The sequence below is a fragment of the Aythya ferina genome (assembly GCF_964211825.1).
Source record: "Aythya ferina genome assembly, chromosome: 12".
Lineage (NCBI taxonomy): Eukaryota > Metazoa > Chordata > Aves > Anseriformes > Anatidae > Aythya > Aythya ferina.
The window spans coordinates 21,462,431-21,480,083 of NC_140308.1; the positions used below are offsets into that span (position 1 = coordinate 21,462,431).

The 17,653-nt window shown below is 36.5% G+C and overlaps 1 protein-coding gene across 13 annotated transcripts in view; it reads right to left on the reverse strand.

Annotated features, from left to right (window-relative positions):
• ANKRD27 (ankyrin repeat domain 27) overlaps positions 1 to 17,653 on the reverse strand; it is a 60,725-nt gene that overhangs the window by 19,660 nt on the left and 23,412 nt on the right. For 12 of the 13 annotated variants that reach the window (XR_014697098.1, XR_014697099.1, XR_014697100.1 and 9 more), the window contains exons 13-25: positions 15,402 to 15,494; positions 14,501 to 14,628; positions 13,339 to 13,421; positions 12,453 to 12,568; positions 11,571 to 11,663; positions 10,983 to 11,180; positions 10,617 to 10,676; positions 10,399 to 10,518; positions 6,522 to 6,566; positions 4,209 to 4,331; positions 2,410 to 2,607; positions 1,235 to 1,354; positions 459 to 620 (exon numbers count right to left, since the gene is read on the reverse strand). Coding sequence is in view for 8 of the 13 variants with exons in the window: in XM_084533101.1 (XP_084389227.1) it covers positions 459 to 620; positions 1,235 to 1,354; positions 2,410 to 2,607; positions 4,209 to 4,331; positions 6,522 to 6,566; positions 10,399 to 10,518; positions 10,617 to 10,676; positions 10,983 to 11,180; positions 11,571 to 11,663; positions 12,453 to 12,568; positions 13,339 to 13,421; positions 14,501 to 14,628; positions 15,402 to 15,494 (1,539 nt within the window). In the remaining 5 variants the exon portion in view is untranslated. The remainder of the gene's footprint in view (positions 1 to 458; positions 621 to 1,234; positions 1,355 to 2,409; positions 2,608 to 4,208; positions 4,332 to 6,521; positions 6,567 to 10,398; positions 10,519 to 10,616; positions 10,677 to 10,982; positions 11,181 to 11,570; positions 11,664 to 12,452; positions 12,569 to 13,338; positions 13,422 to 14,500; positions 14,629 to 15,401; positions 15,495 to 17,653) is intronic. The other variant, XM_084533098.1, reaches the window with a different exon arrangement.

Consider the following 17,653-nt stretch of genomic DNA (forward strand, 5'->3'; position numbering starts at 1 on the left):
AAAGAAAAAAAAGTATAAATTAGAATTCTAGTCTATTCAAAGCATGTTAACTGCCAAAATGAATTTAACAAACACAAAAGTACCTCTTTATAAATACAAACTTTAAACTGTATCTGTCTGACTAGGGACAAAACCAGTGTTCTCTAAGCTGCATTGTGCCAAAATGCTTTTGTAGTCCTGGATTACTATTTTAAATTACACTATTTACAACTAAGCTATTTATGATTAAATTATAATATACATACTGAAATTGATGCAATACAGAATTCCATGGCCATTATGCTACATCTCAGAAGCTACTTAATGTATAAAGGTAGGGACCATTCATCAAGTCGATTCAGAAGTCTTCGCTAATGATGGGCTGAAAATGTTGTAACAGTTACATTTGTTTTCCTTCTTACATTATGTTTATGGAACATGAAAAAATCTAACCTTGGAAACAAACTTTCTGCACTCACCGGCTCAGCACAGTCTGCAGGGGTACAGTTCCTTTCATTCCTTATGTGTGTCATGGCACCATTCTGAAGCAGCAAGTCTACCAGGGCTTCGTTCTTCCCTATCACAGCCTCATGCAGTGCTGTATTTCCTTTGGCATTAGAAAGGTTAACAGAAGCTCCATGCTGGACAGCAAAATAAAATAGAAGTTACAAAGAAAGAGCAGCATAAAATGGAGATAGCACATTATTATTCTGTTTCTCTCCCCTTTCATTTTCCATGTATCAATGAGAACAATACAACAGCAGCCTTGTGGCTGTATGCAAAAACAAAGCATATGCTAGCAATCACCAGTTCAACAATAAGCCACCTGGCCATATTATTTCCTACTCTCTCACAGCCACAATTTCATGGATAAGCTCATTTCTTTTTTTGCATGTATCTAGTATATATTCCAAGTTTAAAAGAGATCAAAAAAAAATCACACAGAATGCAAAAAACCCTATGCAACAGAATCCTAAGCAAGAAAACCTGCCATCTGCCACAGAGAAGTTCCATAAAAACAATAAGCTGTACAATAGCAAAGTAATATTTATCTAATCAAAAGCTATGAATGGAGAGGGTTGACAGAAGTGCGAGAACAAATACTCTCCATTTTTTTCTGAGTAGTTTTGATGGAGAAATGCTTAAAGATATACTAATCCCGAGTACAACATATCACAGATATGTTGTATGTGATAGCACAGATATCACATACAAAAATTCTATTCTGAACATTGTTTTCAGTGATCCTTCTCACCTGTAACAACAAGGCACTAGTCTCGTACTGACCATTCAAGCATGCATAAATTAAAGGAGTATTTCCATATATATCCCTTTTATTTTGTTTAGCATTGTAATCCATCAGACGCTTTACCACCTGTTGGAAGAAGTAACAACTTTTTAATTTAATCTAACCACGATCACACAATGGAAGTCCTTCCCACTTGTCTTATAATATAGTTATTTTTTAACTTAGAATGAAAAAAAGAGATGGAAAAAAAAAAAAGATTAGAGAAAAATCTCACCAAACAGATGGTAAATATAAGCATCTACTACTATCATACCAGTTTTCACATTTCAGTTCTCACATTTCAGTTCTCACACTTAAAAAAAAAGGCAACTTGAAGAAAGGCTAGAAAATAATAAATAAAAAATACAATGAATATTCATTAACCTAAAAGTTTGTGTTGTATTCTTGTTTCCTTCTTGCTTCTGTAATGTTTTGTCTCCCCATTACCTTCATGATTCTCACAATTTTTACTCCTTGCATTTCTCAGCTCCTTACTCTTAAGCCACCTTTTCTGCATTTTCCTACTTCCAGTCTCCTATCTGCACCTGCTTTTTCCTGGTTGGTATTCTTCCTGTCTCATGCACTTGCTGTTTTGTACTAATATCCTACTCTCAATAGCTCATGCTTCTGCTTCATTGCTATTGCCTCCCTGACCTCAAGTTAGGGATGAGGTTATCAGCTACCCTAAGAGCTCACTTGTCCCATAATCTACTAAAATGAGTTACATTATTGAAAATATAGTAAATATTTAACGGTGTGGCAAACTGAAATTGCCAAGTCTATAGCATCAACAGATGCATACATACCGTCCTTGAAGAGGAAGAAGGGAGGAAGGCAAAGAGAAAACATACAGAAAGATTAAGCTGCACAATGTATGTTTAAATGTTTGATGTAAGATGGTACCTTTACTGGCAGCACCTTCATCAAAACAGTATTTTATACCATTAAGATAAAATGGTTGCCTACTGAAACTGCTTCATTGGAAAGAGACTGACAGAAGATTTTAGAAATGGACAAGAAAAAGCAAACATTAAAATTCATTTAACTGTTACTGGTTTAGTCTCATTGCTAATCTCACAAAACAGCTTTTTGCTGGTGGTTAAGTGTTAAATAGCTTGTATTTAAAGAAGAGGCTTAAATACCTGGAAGTGACCCTTCTGGCAGGCTAAGTGAAGAGGAACTGCATGTTGAGCATTCTTGGCACTGACACTGGCTCCATGTTTCAACAAGAGAGAGACAAGTTCAGAGTGTCCATGCAGTGCAGCCATGTGCAGTGGTGTAAAACCATCTTGGTTTGAAACATTTACGCCAAGTCCATTAGTAGGGATCCTTGCAAATTTCTGTTGAGGAAAATATACAACAAAACTATATAATTAATCATGTTACTTTCTATTGACCAAAGAAACAATCAAAATCCATTTGATGTGTACTTACACATCAAATGGGCAGACAAACATTACAAAAACTTTTGCTACAGAACTTAATTTGAGACATTCAGGAAAACAGATGGTAAACCAGAGCAGCTCAGTAGTACTTCTCAAGAGAATAATGAGTTTTAGAATAATGAGTTTTATTTTTCTCTCTTTTCTTCCAACACCATAGCTTCTTATATAGAAATTCCAGAAATTCTGTTTCAGAACCACTGAAAAGATGTTGGCCAAATCTCTGTCTCCCACACCTCAGGTATTTATACACATTGATGAGATCCCCTCTCAGTCTTCTTTTCTCCAGACTGAAGAGACCCAGGTCTCTCAGCCTTTCCTCATAAGAAAGATGCTCCAGGCCCCATATCATCTTTGTGGCCCTCTGTTGGACTCTTTCCAGGAGATCCCTGTCTTTTTTTTATTACTGGGGAGCCCAGAACTGGACACAGTACTCCAGGTGAGGCCTGAACAGGGCACAGTAGAGGGGGAGGATCACCTCCCTTGATCTCCTGGCCACACTCCTTTTAATGCATGCCTGGATCCCCATTGGCTCTCTTGGCCACGAGGGTACACTGCTGGCTCATGGTCAACCTGTCATCCAGCAGGACCCCCAGGTCCTTCTCCTCAGAGCTCCTCTCCAGCAGGTCATCCCCCAGCCTGTACTGATGCACGTGGTTGTTCCTTCCCAGGTGCAAGACTCTACACTTGCTCTTACTAAACCTCATTAGGTTTCTTCCTGCCCATCTCTCCAGCCTGTCCAGGTCTTGCTGAATGGCAGCACAGCCTTCTGGCATGTCAGCCACCCCTCGCAGCTTTGTGTCATCAGCATACTTGCTGAGGGCAGACACTATTCCCTCATCAAGGTGAAGATGTTGAACAAGACCAGACCCAGCACTGACCCCTGGGGAATACCCCCAGTCACAGATCTCCAGCCAGACTCTGCGCCGCCGATCACCACCCTCTGAGCTCAGCCAGTCAGCCAGTTCTCAACCCACCTTACCGTCCACTGTTCTATCCTACACTTCCTCAGTTTTGCTATCAGGATGTCATGGGAGACAGTATCAAAAGCCTTGCTAAAGTCAAGGTAGATGACATCCACTGTTCTCCCCTCATCTACCCAGCTGGTGGTATCATCATAGAAGGCAACAAGGTTGGTCAAGCATGACTTCCCCTTGGTGAATCCATGCTGATTACTCCTCATAACCTTATCCTCTTCCAATTGCTTGGAGATGGCATCCAGAACAAGCTGTTCCAACACCTTTCCAGGGACAGAGGTTTTTCACTCCATTATCAAGTAAGCCTTTGAACACTTAATCCTGTGCCCAAAATTTTCTACAGTTTAGTTAAAAAGAAATAATTTAATATCATCAGGTGAGCTCTGTTATCGTCTGTACATATTTTATTACTTTTTGGATAGAGATACAGAAGTGTTGGGCAATATGAATGCTATTTCTCTAGAGCTAGAAGTTGAATTACGTGAACACAAATTATTCTTTTTATAGAATGAATATTCCAACCTTTTGTGCTGGCCCACATTTTGAGCACTGGCATAATGGATGGCAGAATTCTGGTTTTGATGTACCGACTGTGTCATCTTCATCTTCCAAATCTTCTTCCATCCACTCTAATAGATAACGTACCTGGTATAAAAAGCAAGTCTTTCTTTATAGAGCCCAAGGGCTCCATAGCCTGATAAATCTGCATATCAGCATCTTACACAAGCAAGATTTACAAACATACACTTGTGAATAACTCAGACTATATATCTATTTCCTGGTATCATCTCCCCAAAGCCAAATTACAAAAGTCAAATGTTATTGTTGACAAAGCAGCTAGAAAGTTCACCAAGTATAGCAGTGAAGTAAATTATAAATGACTTCCTGCTGCCTAATCAAGACTTCAGTGTTCACCTCTGCTCAAACCCTCCAAATCCTTTTAGCTGAGATGATGATTAGACCAAGATTTGTGTCAGCTCACGTCAACATTAATTTTGTTTCATCTTTTGCTTTAACTAACATGAGAAGTGGCATGGATAATGATATTTAATGAATATCCAAACATTGCAGGGACACTGACTTTTCTTAGGCCTGTAACTTCACAGGAGCTTAACAGTTTTACTTCTTCCTCAACATATAATGCCTCCTTTTTGTGAGAGAGGCCCTTCAGTGAAGCTAGTTTTAGGATTCAGAGCATTCATTCCTATGCTATCTTCCAGCAGTGATGCTTACTGCATTTCATTCTGACCTTAAATTCTATGCAACAACAACAAAAAATTAAGAAATACATTTTTACACTGAAATTCATTAATCCACATAAACTAAAGACATCTCAGAATTACTAGTGACTGTATTAAGACCCCATTTATTGCACCATCTGACCATGTTATGCCCAACACCTATCGTGTATCATTCTGGGTTTGTACTACGCTCCGTGAGGCAAGACTCTTCAATAGCCACTTTCCCCCTCCTGTCACAACTCAGTACTGGTACTCTCATTATCCAAATGCTCATCTCTCAATATATCAGAGTCTCGCCAAAAATCTGAACATGCTAATCCCATGCATTATCTCTATCATAACAGTGGAATTGCCCTTTTTTTTTTTTCCATTTTTGGTAAAAACATTGAACGTACACACACTGAAGTATCTCAGGAAATCGTTCATAATCTCATTTTGCCAGTTAACTTTATCATCTAACACCTCCTCTATATTTCAAAATAACACAATTTCAGGAATATATAGCAGAGCTAAATTGTACCCCATGTGCCAGACTTTTAGCTGTTCCACAGGAGTTCTTTTATAGAGGAGACTTTTCTTTCTCTTTTTTTTTTTTCCCCCCCACAGTGTACAGCTGACCACCAAATCCAATCATAACAAATGAAAGACCAAAAATTGATGTTAAGCAGTATTGACTACTACTACACAATACTAACTTTTAGAGTCATATAAAGCTTTCTTACAAGCAACATACAGTGGGCTAAGGCAATTCTTAACAATCTCCACCCATAACGGATCTATAATCATCTACCAATTCAGCAGCCACTAAACATATAAAATGTATAGCTTGAGAACCTCCTCCCAAAAAACTGCTACATAACTCTGAAACACATTTTGAGAATAAAGCTTCGCATATTCTAGGTAGATCCTCCCTCCATGCTGTCCTCGTATACTTTTTTCCCCACTAAAGACACAGAAAATTTATCAAAGCAAGCTAAATTTTATATTCAAAATGCAGAATTGTTTGTCATTGGGTCAGCTAATTAAGCTAACAGCCACTGATTAACATCATTATCCCCAGTCTAAAGTATTAAGTGCTTTTGAAGTTCGCAGGTGCTATGATGATGACACAGGTTATTTTTTTGGGCTTCCTGAACAATCACAGCATATTTTTTTTATTTTTTTAATCTTCTGGTTCCATAGCACTTTTTTAAATGCCTCCTCATCTGGCTGTCACAGTGGAAATCTACAACAGCACTAATGACACTTCTGATGCTTCTGTTCCTATGAAGACAGACCTCAGGCCATCAGAACAAGATAAGAATTTTTAAATAACCCTTTTTTTAATAGATATGCAAGCCGTAACCATGCCATCCAATAGGACAGTCCTCATTATAATGAACAGTTTTACGTGAACTTGAGTAATGTGGAAAGTACTGTAGGTAAAATGACTTGGGGATATGGAGTGAAAATTCTTGGTAGAAAATGAGCTCTACGTGATTGTTTCTGAAGGAAGATACTTAGCAAAGCGTCCTTCATTTACTATTATTTACAAACAGCTTCCTCAATTTGAATGACTTAAATTTGAATATTCAACAGCCATTCTAAGACTCACCATTTCTAGATCTCCATCAGCAACTGCTCTGAGGAGTTTTTCCACCTGTGTATGAAGAAAACAATTTATTTGCTTTGTTAATATTCATATTAAGCTGTACATGGAAAATCCTGTGTCCTTTATTAACCCTCTAAGCTCAAGTAGTAAGATTAGTGCTGGCCCATTTCATATTTGTTAATAAAGTTTTAAAGAAAAAACCTTCTTCCTTTATGAAATACAAAAGATGTGAATATGCAGCCATTTGATGATCTCTTGACTTGCTCAGTTAAACAGCATTTACCCAAACAGAAGACATGTAAGCTAACATACATTATTATTCTGCTTCAGCAGGAACTGACCATACATTTCTGTTGTGAACCTAACACTGTAAAAAAATCTGCTCAGGACAAACTCCTACACTGATGAACACTACTACTGTCTGGGCTCTTGCATTGATATGCTACCAAAATCACAAAGGATGACAAGTTGTTTTATTTTACTAGGTAACAAAGAACAGTTTAAGATCAAAAAGATGCTTTCCAGTTGCCCACTTCACATCTACAGATTATTGGTTTATTCCTATGTTAAAAACAAGCATTTATAAACCTGGCTTGATTGTAAGGAATAAATTTGTTTTCTTACTTAAAATGTTTGATAATTAAATATCAAAGGGTATGTTCGCACCAGCAAAAGCCAAACCTCTTCTTCAGGAATGGCACAGTTGCCAGTGAAAAGTCATGGAGACTCCATTAAAATTATCACTAGGCAACTTGTTTAGCACCTGCAGAGTGTTGAAGGATCATTCAATAAGCTTTGGGAAAGACTGATTCATCATTATAGCAAATTATTCTAGTACTGTGCCATTATCACCAAAGATGCTGCTGTGTGAGCAAAGTTGTTTCAATATTAAGGAACACCGTGCAAGCTGAAGATGTCATGGAGCTAGTCACACTTCAATCTTTCTCTGGAAATGACTGCTTTGTTCATTACAGCTGCATCTCAACATGCTTGTATTATCAAGTGTTCTGTATACAGTACAGAAAGATATAATTGAGAGCAATAAAATATTTTTACCTCCCACTGTTCCAGAAAGCATGCTACTATTCTTGGAGCTGTCCTTTTAGATAGCACATGTGACAGTATCACTCAGAGGAGGCATTATTATTCACAGAATAGAAATAAATGGACACTCCTTGAGAGTTCATAGCTCTACTTACGTTACTAATTGCAACTTGTACATCAGTAACACTGAGCTTGTGTTTCACCATTACAGAACTTCAAGCAGTCTTCACTTTTCTGGAAGGGTGGGGAGGAAGGGAATTGCTTATTTTTAACTAAGTTGAACGTAGTTCACTTTAGTACAAACTAGTTATTCACATTATTCACATTATAACTCTAGCATATCCTGTGAATCAGAAATATTTATCAGACAGCTGATGGCAAAAAAAATATTGTTTTTAACTTTTTGAAAGGCATGAATGGACAAATTATTTATGATAAACTCTACATTTTGTGTAGAAACTATCAGCTTCTTTCTACAGCATTTCTGTAAAGAATTATATCATTTATTACTTTAATGTCAGGTTACAAATACCAATGATATTAAGTATATTTAATAATGTTACATTTGGATAAACAGAGTGGTTAAGTAGGCCAGATACAGCTAACAGATGCAGAGCAGCCAACTCTGCAAGAACAGAAAGTGACTTTTAAGGGAATTTAAGAATCTCTCTGCAACTATGCAGAATAGAAAGGGGATCTCAGAGGATCTAAATCTAAGCCAGTCATCTAAACTCCCTCTCTGGTAACAACAAAATAGAAGGCAGTCAACAAACACCTGAGTGCAACTCAGCTCAAACAAATATCTAAGGTGTCTGAGATGAATTGCTCTCTGGAGGTACTAATTTTTCTCTACCAATTAAGGAGGAAAATAGGTGACTAAACTTAAGACGATTGTCTGTCAGGCATCTGAAGGTAGTTAAGCCATATCCCAGCCTCTGCACATGTACACCTAAAATGGACAATATTTATTACAGAGTTTTGTACTTCCCACAGATTTCCCTTGACATGGCTCCCTAATCATACAGAATAATGTCACCAGAGAATGTAGAGTTCTTCACAATTTTCAGGAGTCAGTCTTATCACATAGAAGATGCCTAAGACCCACAAGTTCCACTAATTTCTTTCCCAAAATAACAACTTCCTTGTTCTAAAACTATCTCAGGCCCTAGCAGTAGAGAAACGTATAACAACTGTTATGCAGCTTACAGATTATTTATTATGAGTACTTAGGGTAAAATGTCTGCTACTTGCATTTCTCCATCTTTCCAGCTTGCTTTCTCCCTCCTGTGGAACAACAGAACCCTCCTTTAAATACAAAAATAGATTAAACAGAAAGCCACTTGATGAAATCTATTGCAATTCACTTGCGTACTCAGTTTTCCTGTTGCTGAACAGAATTTATGCTGAGAATTACTAGTTCTAACAAGAGGAAGTTCCAAATTTACATGCTTAGTTCTTTTACTCTCTGTTGTAAATAAGCCACATACAATACAAGACATATGCCATGACTGACTCATTCAAGCAAAGAGTTTAATTCATACGCAGTATTGATTAATGAAGATTTCACTGCATTCCTTTAACTCATTATTTAAGCCTTGAAATCTGGAAAACCAACCTTACCAATTTCCTATACTTCCAGTGGCATTCCCTTTTTGGAGATCTCTCAGGATTAGGTCGTTGTCTCTTTGCTTAGTAAGAATAACAGCAGTGAGCCCATGTGAAACTTGGCAAACAGAAATGACCTAAAGCTGGATTACAGGAGGAGGTCATTAACCTCAAGAATATAAGGTGTAAGCTGCTTGTAATCTTTTTCCCTGGCTTAAACTAGTCCTAGCTGTCAGGAGTGATAAATTTGTTCCCTCAAGGAAAAGCAAATCCTCGACCTAACAGGTGAACATTTATGTACATTAGAGCTTATTTACAGAGCTTGACTCTGCACAAACAGGGAGGTACAGTCCTACATTAAGGCTCTCAGAGTAAATGACACTGAAGCGTGAATTAATATTGTCCAATCAAACTTTACATCTTTGAGTTTCTTGAAGATTTTTAGAAAACAGGAACTTTTGGAAAGAAAAAAAAAAAGCATTTCAACAGAAGGAAGAATTTCAATGAAGAAATTATATGGAAAGAAACAAAAATATTGAGAAGGTCATATTGGAAAAAATGGACCAGGAAGATCAAGAAAAAATAAACAGAGAAGTATCAGAAGGAGTGATGATATGACAATCTTGGGAGGACATAAATGGAAAGTATGGATTTGAGGTCCCACACAAGAAAAAGCCAAAGATAGAAAACTCAGAGAAGAAACCTTGGTTGGTACAGACATAGCAAAACCAGCAAAAACATGTGGAATATATTCAGTAGATTGTACTTCTTCACATTTCACAAAATTGATATCCTTTGCCTATTTTGAAAACTTGTCCTAACATTCCAGTTTGATACATTGTTTGCCAGTATGCTTGTATTAGTTTGTTTTTCCTGAGAGATTCTGTAACCTAACAATAGCATTTAATTCTTGGTCAAGACATCAAGGTCCTTGGGACTACTGACTGCCGTTATAATTATTTTACAACTCAACAAAATCTCAAAGTATGTCATTTACTGTGGTAAATATGACCAACTACTCCAAATGAGCTTTCAATTTTTCCCCAGAAATACACAGCAGATCAGTTCATAAGATACAAAAATAAGTGTTGAGATACAAAGGTGAGAAGCACCTTAGGATAGCAGCATTTTCCAAGCCTGAGAAAAGGCTATTTTCTGAAGAACCAGTTTAAAACAAGGCTGCAAAGTATCACTCTCCCAGCTTCCTTCACATTGCTTATACCTGTCTTACCTCTTTATAACTGTTTTTTATTTCTTCTTGTCTTGTATCAATTGATGCTGATGACAAGCTTGAGACAGATGATCCTCTGCTAAAAGTTTCTGCAGAGTGCTGAGGAGACCTAAGTGGTAACTTCAAGTTGGCAAAAAAGCAAACAGAAAAACCTACATTATCAGATTAAGCATGTTAAGCACAAGCAAAAAAAATTAGCAACTTGTACTGGTTGTTACCTCAGAAGCACTCTGTCCCCTTTCAAACGTTATATAGTTTAATTCCATCAGTGACAAAATCTGCATAAAAATATTAAGAAAACCAATGTAACTCCACTGACGGAAACACAAATTAGCTGACAACTTAATACTAGTAACAGATTATCACTGAGCAAATTAAAAGTACCAGTTTACAATGTTATGGTCTATACTATAGAGAGACTGCATTCATGCTATAAGATTTAAAATATGACCCTTCTTCCTCAAAGGCAAGCATACATTTTCACTTTATTCATACCAGACCACAAAAACCTGTTAACAGGTAAGCATCTACATGCCTGTGGAATTGATCAGAAAGAACTCAAGCTGGAAGATAAACAGGAGTACCTTGGAATTTAATGCACACTGTAGGGAAGTCTCTTTCATCCGGTTTTGAATATCTGGATTTGCCCCATTTTGCAAAAGCACTTCTATGATCCCTTGATAACCCCAACGAGCAGCTATATGGAGAGGAGTATCTCCCTTTTCATTTCCAATATCTAATCTACAGGAACGAACATCATAGTAGACTAAAGCTTTGACACACTGGAAAAAAAAGGAAAGCCATCAATAAAATATAGTATCATCTCTCAATTCACGTAACATGGGCAATCCTAAACAGGTTGTTTTCACAGCTACTCATATAATCCTTTGCCTAAAAGATAGGCTTTTACAGTTCAGTGCCATTAACAAAAAAGTTAAAATCAAATAACTAAATTTGTACGATAATACTATCTTTAATGTGAATGCATAATAAAAATTGCTATGAACTACTGAATAAAGTCTGAATTTACAGCATTAAATAGCTACCCTCCCAATCTCTTTTATTTACTTTTTTTTTTTTTTTTTTTTTTACAGTTTAATGCAAACTGGCATGACAATTTAATTCCATTCCATTAGGATGTCCATTTAGTTTGTCACAAAACAATTACTTACATCCTCATGACCATAAGTGCAGGCTAAATGAAGCGGAGTATTTCCATTATTGTCTTGAACGTCCGTACTTGCCTTGTAGTGCAATAAGAGAAGCTTAGAAGACAAATGAAAAATAGATATCTAAGTAAGTAAAAAAATTAATGGACAAACAATTGCTACTCTGTATATTCCTTTATATTTCTAGCATGATGAACCACTTCATGAAGAACTATCTACTTTTCTCCTGCTTCAAATAGTAACACAGTCCCCCTTGGCATTACAGCACTGTTTTTGCCCCACCCTGAGAACCAAATAAAAGCTGCTGCTTACATATTCAGAGTTGTCATTGACAAAATGAATCACCTACTGCAGCAAACACTGCAACATATATGCTACGTGCTAATTTACCCTATATATTAAGAGCCTACAGAAGTGAATATAAATTAATTTAAGCAATAGTAATTCAAGGATCTTAGATATACAACATTCAAGTACACAATAATTAACAAACACAGTCTATCCTAAAAACAATTTGAAGTCATTTAATTAATCACAATGACTGCAGTGGCTCTTTTGCCTTAATCAAGAGCAGAAAGTTAACAGGCTTTCCATTTGTACTATGTACCAGAGGTTTGTATTAATAAAACAGATGAATTATCAGGCATACATACCTGCCAATTACTTGGTTATTATGAATGGCAGAAAACCTTCTAATATAGGAAAAAATAAAATATGCAAATAAAGATGCTGAAAGAGTCTCAATTCTGACAACACATACAATTCTAAGTAAAACTTCAGAAGGCCTAAGTGACAGTAACAGTAGAACAGATTAGTAAAAGTCATACATTTATTATTTAGGTTAAGTATTTGATTTTATTTCTAACTAAGCCTTTTAGTGCTTACTGTAACATTTTGATATCCCTTCTGACAGGCAAGGTGAAGCGGAGTTGAACCATGGTAATCTGTAGCATTGACAATGGCTCCTTTTGCAACTAGTAAATCCACTAATGATGTTTGCCCTTGAAAAACATACAGTCATTAAAAGAGAAAAGTAAACTTTGCAAAAGAACATTGCTATTTTTCATATTCAAACATAATATCCTGCATTTTGCATACTATGTTTCTACATACTATATATTTGCTTCCTACTTCCTTGGTATTTGTTTTTCCTGTTGCATAGTAAGGTCAGAGCTCAAGGTCAATGTTCTGTAAAAGAACCTCCAACTAAAAGCAAATGACATTTGTAACTTATGAGTAAGAAAAGGATGGAAAATAAAGTCATGTCACACAATGCATTTTCATGTTGGGATTCAAGATAACAAAAGAAAGGAGGTAGTTAAAAAAAATCAAAAAAGTTAATGTATCTTCTAATAAATGTAACATCCGTAGCATGGCGAACATTACAAGTCAGGAGATAGTACAGATCTGCCATGCATAGTCAGCTGCAGTTAGAAATTATTAATTCTTCAATCTGACAGTTCTTTAAAATATGAGACTGTTTTCTGATGACACATTTTTACTTTTTTCACAGCTGAAAAACTTCTGTAGTAAACACTAAGGCAAAAGTAAACAGTCAGCAAACAAACAATAATCTACTCATAAGAAACTGAGCTTAAAAGAAAATTCAGTAACCTCAGTGTAGGCCAAGATACCAGTTCCCACAGCTAATACGCAGAAAATAATTTAATGCAAAATTCACTGTATAATGCAATGTTGGAAATGATGCTAACATGAAGATAAAGATAATAAGGAAGAGAAGGTATTAATGAAAAAAAACAACAACACTCACCACAGATAGCAGCTATATGAAGTGGCGTGTATCCCCGGTCATCTCGGGAAAATGGGGTGATAATGGAAGGATCATTCAGTTTTCTGAAACGATTAAAACGTAAAACGTTTTAAAAGCAGCTCAGTTATCTATGCAGCAGGGGAATGAGGAGATGAAGAGACGAATTATTCTATACAGAGCTTTACACACTGACAAATTATTCTATACAGAGCTTTATACTTGTTGAAAGTGTTTTTCTCCATGATGTGTAAGTTAGTCTCAAGAGAAGAAACTTTCTACACTACACTCATCCAAAGACATACGTAGCTGGAACAGCAGTGTTATCACACCAGTGTTGTGTCTACTGCTAAGCAGTGCTGGCACAGCATCGGGCCTCTCTCTAACCCTCCTAGGGGGTGGGCAGAAAGTGAGAAGAGAAACATCACCAGGGCAGCTGACCTAAACCAACCAAAGGGATATTCCATACCATATGATGTCACACTCAGCAATAAAAGGTGGAAACAGGAAGAAGAGGGGAGGGGTGGGCTCTCGTGAAAACGTCGGGCCTCCTCCCGAACACTGGCTACGTGCGTTGAGGCCCTGCTTCAAGGACATGGTCAATCATCGCTCATTTGTGGGAAGTAGAGAGTAATTTCTTTCCTCTGCACTTCCACATAGCCTTCATTTATTTTATTTATTTGTTTTCCTCCCCTTTTTTTTTTTTTTTTTTATTTTCCCTTTCCCCCTCCCTTTTCCCCTTTCCCTTTTTATTTCCCTTTAGTTAAATTGTTTAGTTCATAATAATCTTTCTTTAATTATTATAATTATTTCCCTTTAATTAAATTATCCTTATCTCAACCCGTGAGTTGTTCTTTGATTTACTTCTCCCCCTCCTCATCTAAGGACGGGGAGTGAGAGAGCGGTTGTGGTGTTTAGCTGCCCAGCACGGTAAAACCACCACAACATACAGCCTCCATCACAAAATTTGCCTGGTTCCAAGGTATTCAGTACCCTCTTAACATTTCTTCTGCTTTTTCAAACCATATGAATGTATGATCTCTCTTATATTCTGAAGTGCTCCCAACATCCTCTGAAACTGAAAACAGCATACTTTCTAAAGGAAATCTTAGATTAAGACATGTACATAGCTTTTCCTGTATTTGCAGAGATGAAAAGTGCTTACCCAGAAACTAGCTTCTCGCATTTGTCACAGTAACAAAGTGGATGACACATTTTTTGTACGGTGTCCTTGTCACTGTCACCTTGACTTAGTAATCGCTCCACTTCCTCCTGATTACCTGAAGCAATATGCTACAAAATGACAAGGAAAGAGAGAGAATGAGGAACCGATATAAAAAGAATTTAAAAAAAAAAAAGTAATTTACTAAAACACAAAACCAAAGGAACTGATTATTAAAGACATGTATTCAAGCATTAGAAAGCAGAAATTAACAATGTCACAGCACAAAACCCCTTAACAGGCATTCAGTACTAAAAAGAATCTGTTCTTGGCATACTTCACTTTCTATAAAAAAAAATTAAAACAATCCCCATTATTCTCTTTAGACTCAGTCACAAAATTGAGTTCCCCCTTTGCAAAAAACATTTCTATACAATTACTAAGTCTCTAGCCATAAGCTGCAAACACACATAATTAGAAGTTCTGCTTTATTTCCTTGTATAGGCAAAATTCCTTTAGAATGACAATATGAGATTAGCATATAATATGAAGCAGCTGTCAGGTGACTGCATTTAAATTATTTTAGCAACCTCTTTAATTTTAAGCACTGAAAGTAGTGAGTGACAAGCAGCTATGTGTGCTTTAAATGGGCTGATCAACACCAACAGCAGTAGCATTTCATCCTCATCTGAGTCCAAATTTCTTAGGCATTGAAATCCGTAAAACTGTTTTAACTTGGTAATGTTTTGGCACAGAAACACAAATACACTTTTAACGGCTACTAATATACATGTATATTTTGTAGTACTAACATAATTAACACTGCATTCGATTTCAGAAAATCAGAAAGGATGGTATACAAACATGAAATAAGTAGTACATACATAATGCCACCATTATTTACCTTAAATAAGCAATCTATTGGGGTAGCAGAAATCTGGGACAACAAGTTCATCTTTTGTCTTAAAAGCAGCTTGTCACACAGTCTGTCAGATTCCTGAAGGTAAAATAAATAGATACATACTCACATGCAAGTAAAAATGAAGTAGCTTAACAACATTATTAGTTTTTTAAAACATACATCATCCATTAACCACTTTTTAACTATTAGTCAGTTTCACATTTAGGATCCTATTTCTAAGGCTTAAAGGATCGCACAACTGCTGTCCAAAGAAAAAATAAGTGGATGTTCACTAGAATATTCCTTTACTGTAGCTCTCCATGAGCTAACTAGGCAACTAGAAAAGACAAAGGCAACAAGAACTGTTGCCTTTTTTTTTTTTTTAAGAACTGTAGAGAAGCTTTCTCGTGAACACAAATAAGGATTCTTCACTCTGGAAAAGATTTGACTGTGCAACAGTAGTCTATAAAATCACAGGAAGTCTGAAGAAAACAAAGAAAGAATGATTACTCGCTGTTCCTCAAAAAACTGTGACACCCAACGAAATCATCATGTTAGGTTTGGGAAAGGAACAGGGAGAAGCAAGAGAGGAGACAAAGTTCTCTTGCTATGGAACTCACTGACATGGGTGCTGCCAATGTCAAAAGTATAAATGGAGTCAAAAAGCCATTAGGCAAATTAATGTAAGGCATGCCTACTGGTGGCCACTAAACAGGATGACCCAGTTGCAACTCTGAGTCAAAGACACTCATGAACTCTCTGCTGGTTACTGGAAAATAAAAGGTTATTTTATTACACGTGAAGTATTACTCTGCACCAGACTCACTCGTATTGCGTTTCCTACCAGTCTCTTGAAAACTGCAGATTCATCTAAGCAGACATGTAGCTCAACCCTCACGGTGGCAGCTCCTATTTTCTAAGAAATCTGAAGATATACTTTAGAAGAATATACATGTATATGCTTCCAAAAACAGTAGAAAATTCTCAAGTAAGATTTTGAAATGGCAGCATCGAACATCACGGGAAATAAAACCTTAATCCAAAGAAAACACTTTTCTTCTCATAGATGAAGACACTGGCACATAGTCATCATCCAAATATAACCAAAGAAATGGCATTCATTGCCAACCACAGGCAGTGGTTGACTACAATCATCTAACCCCCTAAAACTGGCAAGACTCCCAGCATCCACCAAACTGAAGATCACTGCAGTTAAGAATGAACACACAATTATCAGATCAACTTTGATAGTTTAAGATCTATGCTGTGGCTTCTGCAGTAAATACCAGATATAATGTCTGATTGAGCTCTTAACATGAGTAGCAAGTCAGCATGAACTTTCAGAAACTAGTGAACTGCAACTAAACAAGATCACTTGGACACCGAAAATGAAAAGTTAAGATTTTCTAGAAATTTCATTAAGGAATTTCAAAAATCAGCACAGACGTCTCTTGTAAAACTGACTAAAAAGCCCTCCACTGTTAGAGCCAATAATGCTGTTAGAAATATGCTGTTAGAAATGCGTTTGTGAGGCCTACAGAGATAATAGCTGAGATCTGTACTTCATGGTAAATTGTCTGTAAACAGAATTTCTTTCAGTACTTTAAATATTCATACAGAGATTTTAGAATAGAAAATTATCCAAGATCACAGTAGAAACTGAGCAGCTACAAACAGAATAATATAGATCTGTTCCCTATCACAACATTAAGATCTCTTTCATAAAAGTCTCTTTGTAAATTCACTAGTCAAGTCAGCTTGTACATTCCTAACACATCTACACAGCCATGTGGCGGTATGCTTACACGTTCTTCTTCCCTTATAATTGAACTCACAGTTTTTAAAGCATAAACTATTTAGGTAGAGGCATGCTATATTGGGCTATTTATGCTAACCTAAGAAACACTTTTTTCCTTGTACTGAAGGGTGAAAAAACATTAGCACATATACGAAGAATAAGTTGTTAGCTGATTTGAAATTATTTTTACTGGTTTTGTATTTAGATGCATGAAGGTGATGACATTCACTGATTTTTCAAACTTAAGTACTTCAGCGAAAGCTATCTATACATTGTCTTTCCAGAATTACAAGGCATGTGAGTGTGAGTGGTGATCTCCTTAGATAGGTTCTTCAGTGTGATTAGGAAGAAATATTTGATCAAAAATTTGTATTAACTAGAAAAAATGTTAAAGCTTTACTACAGATGTCAGTTTCTGAAAACTCTCATCAGAACTTCATGACCTGCTCCCATGTTT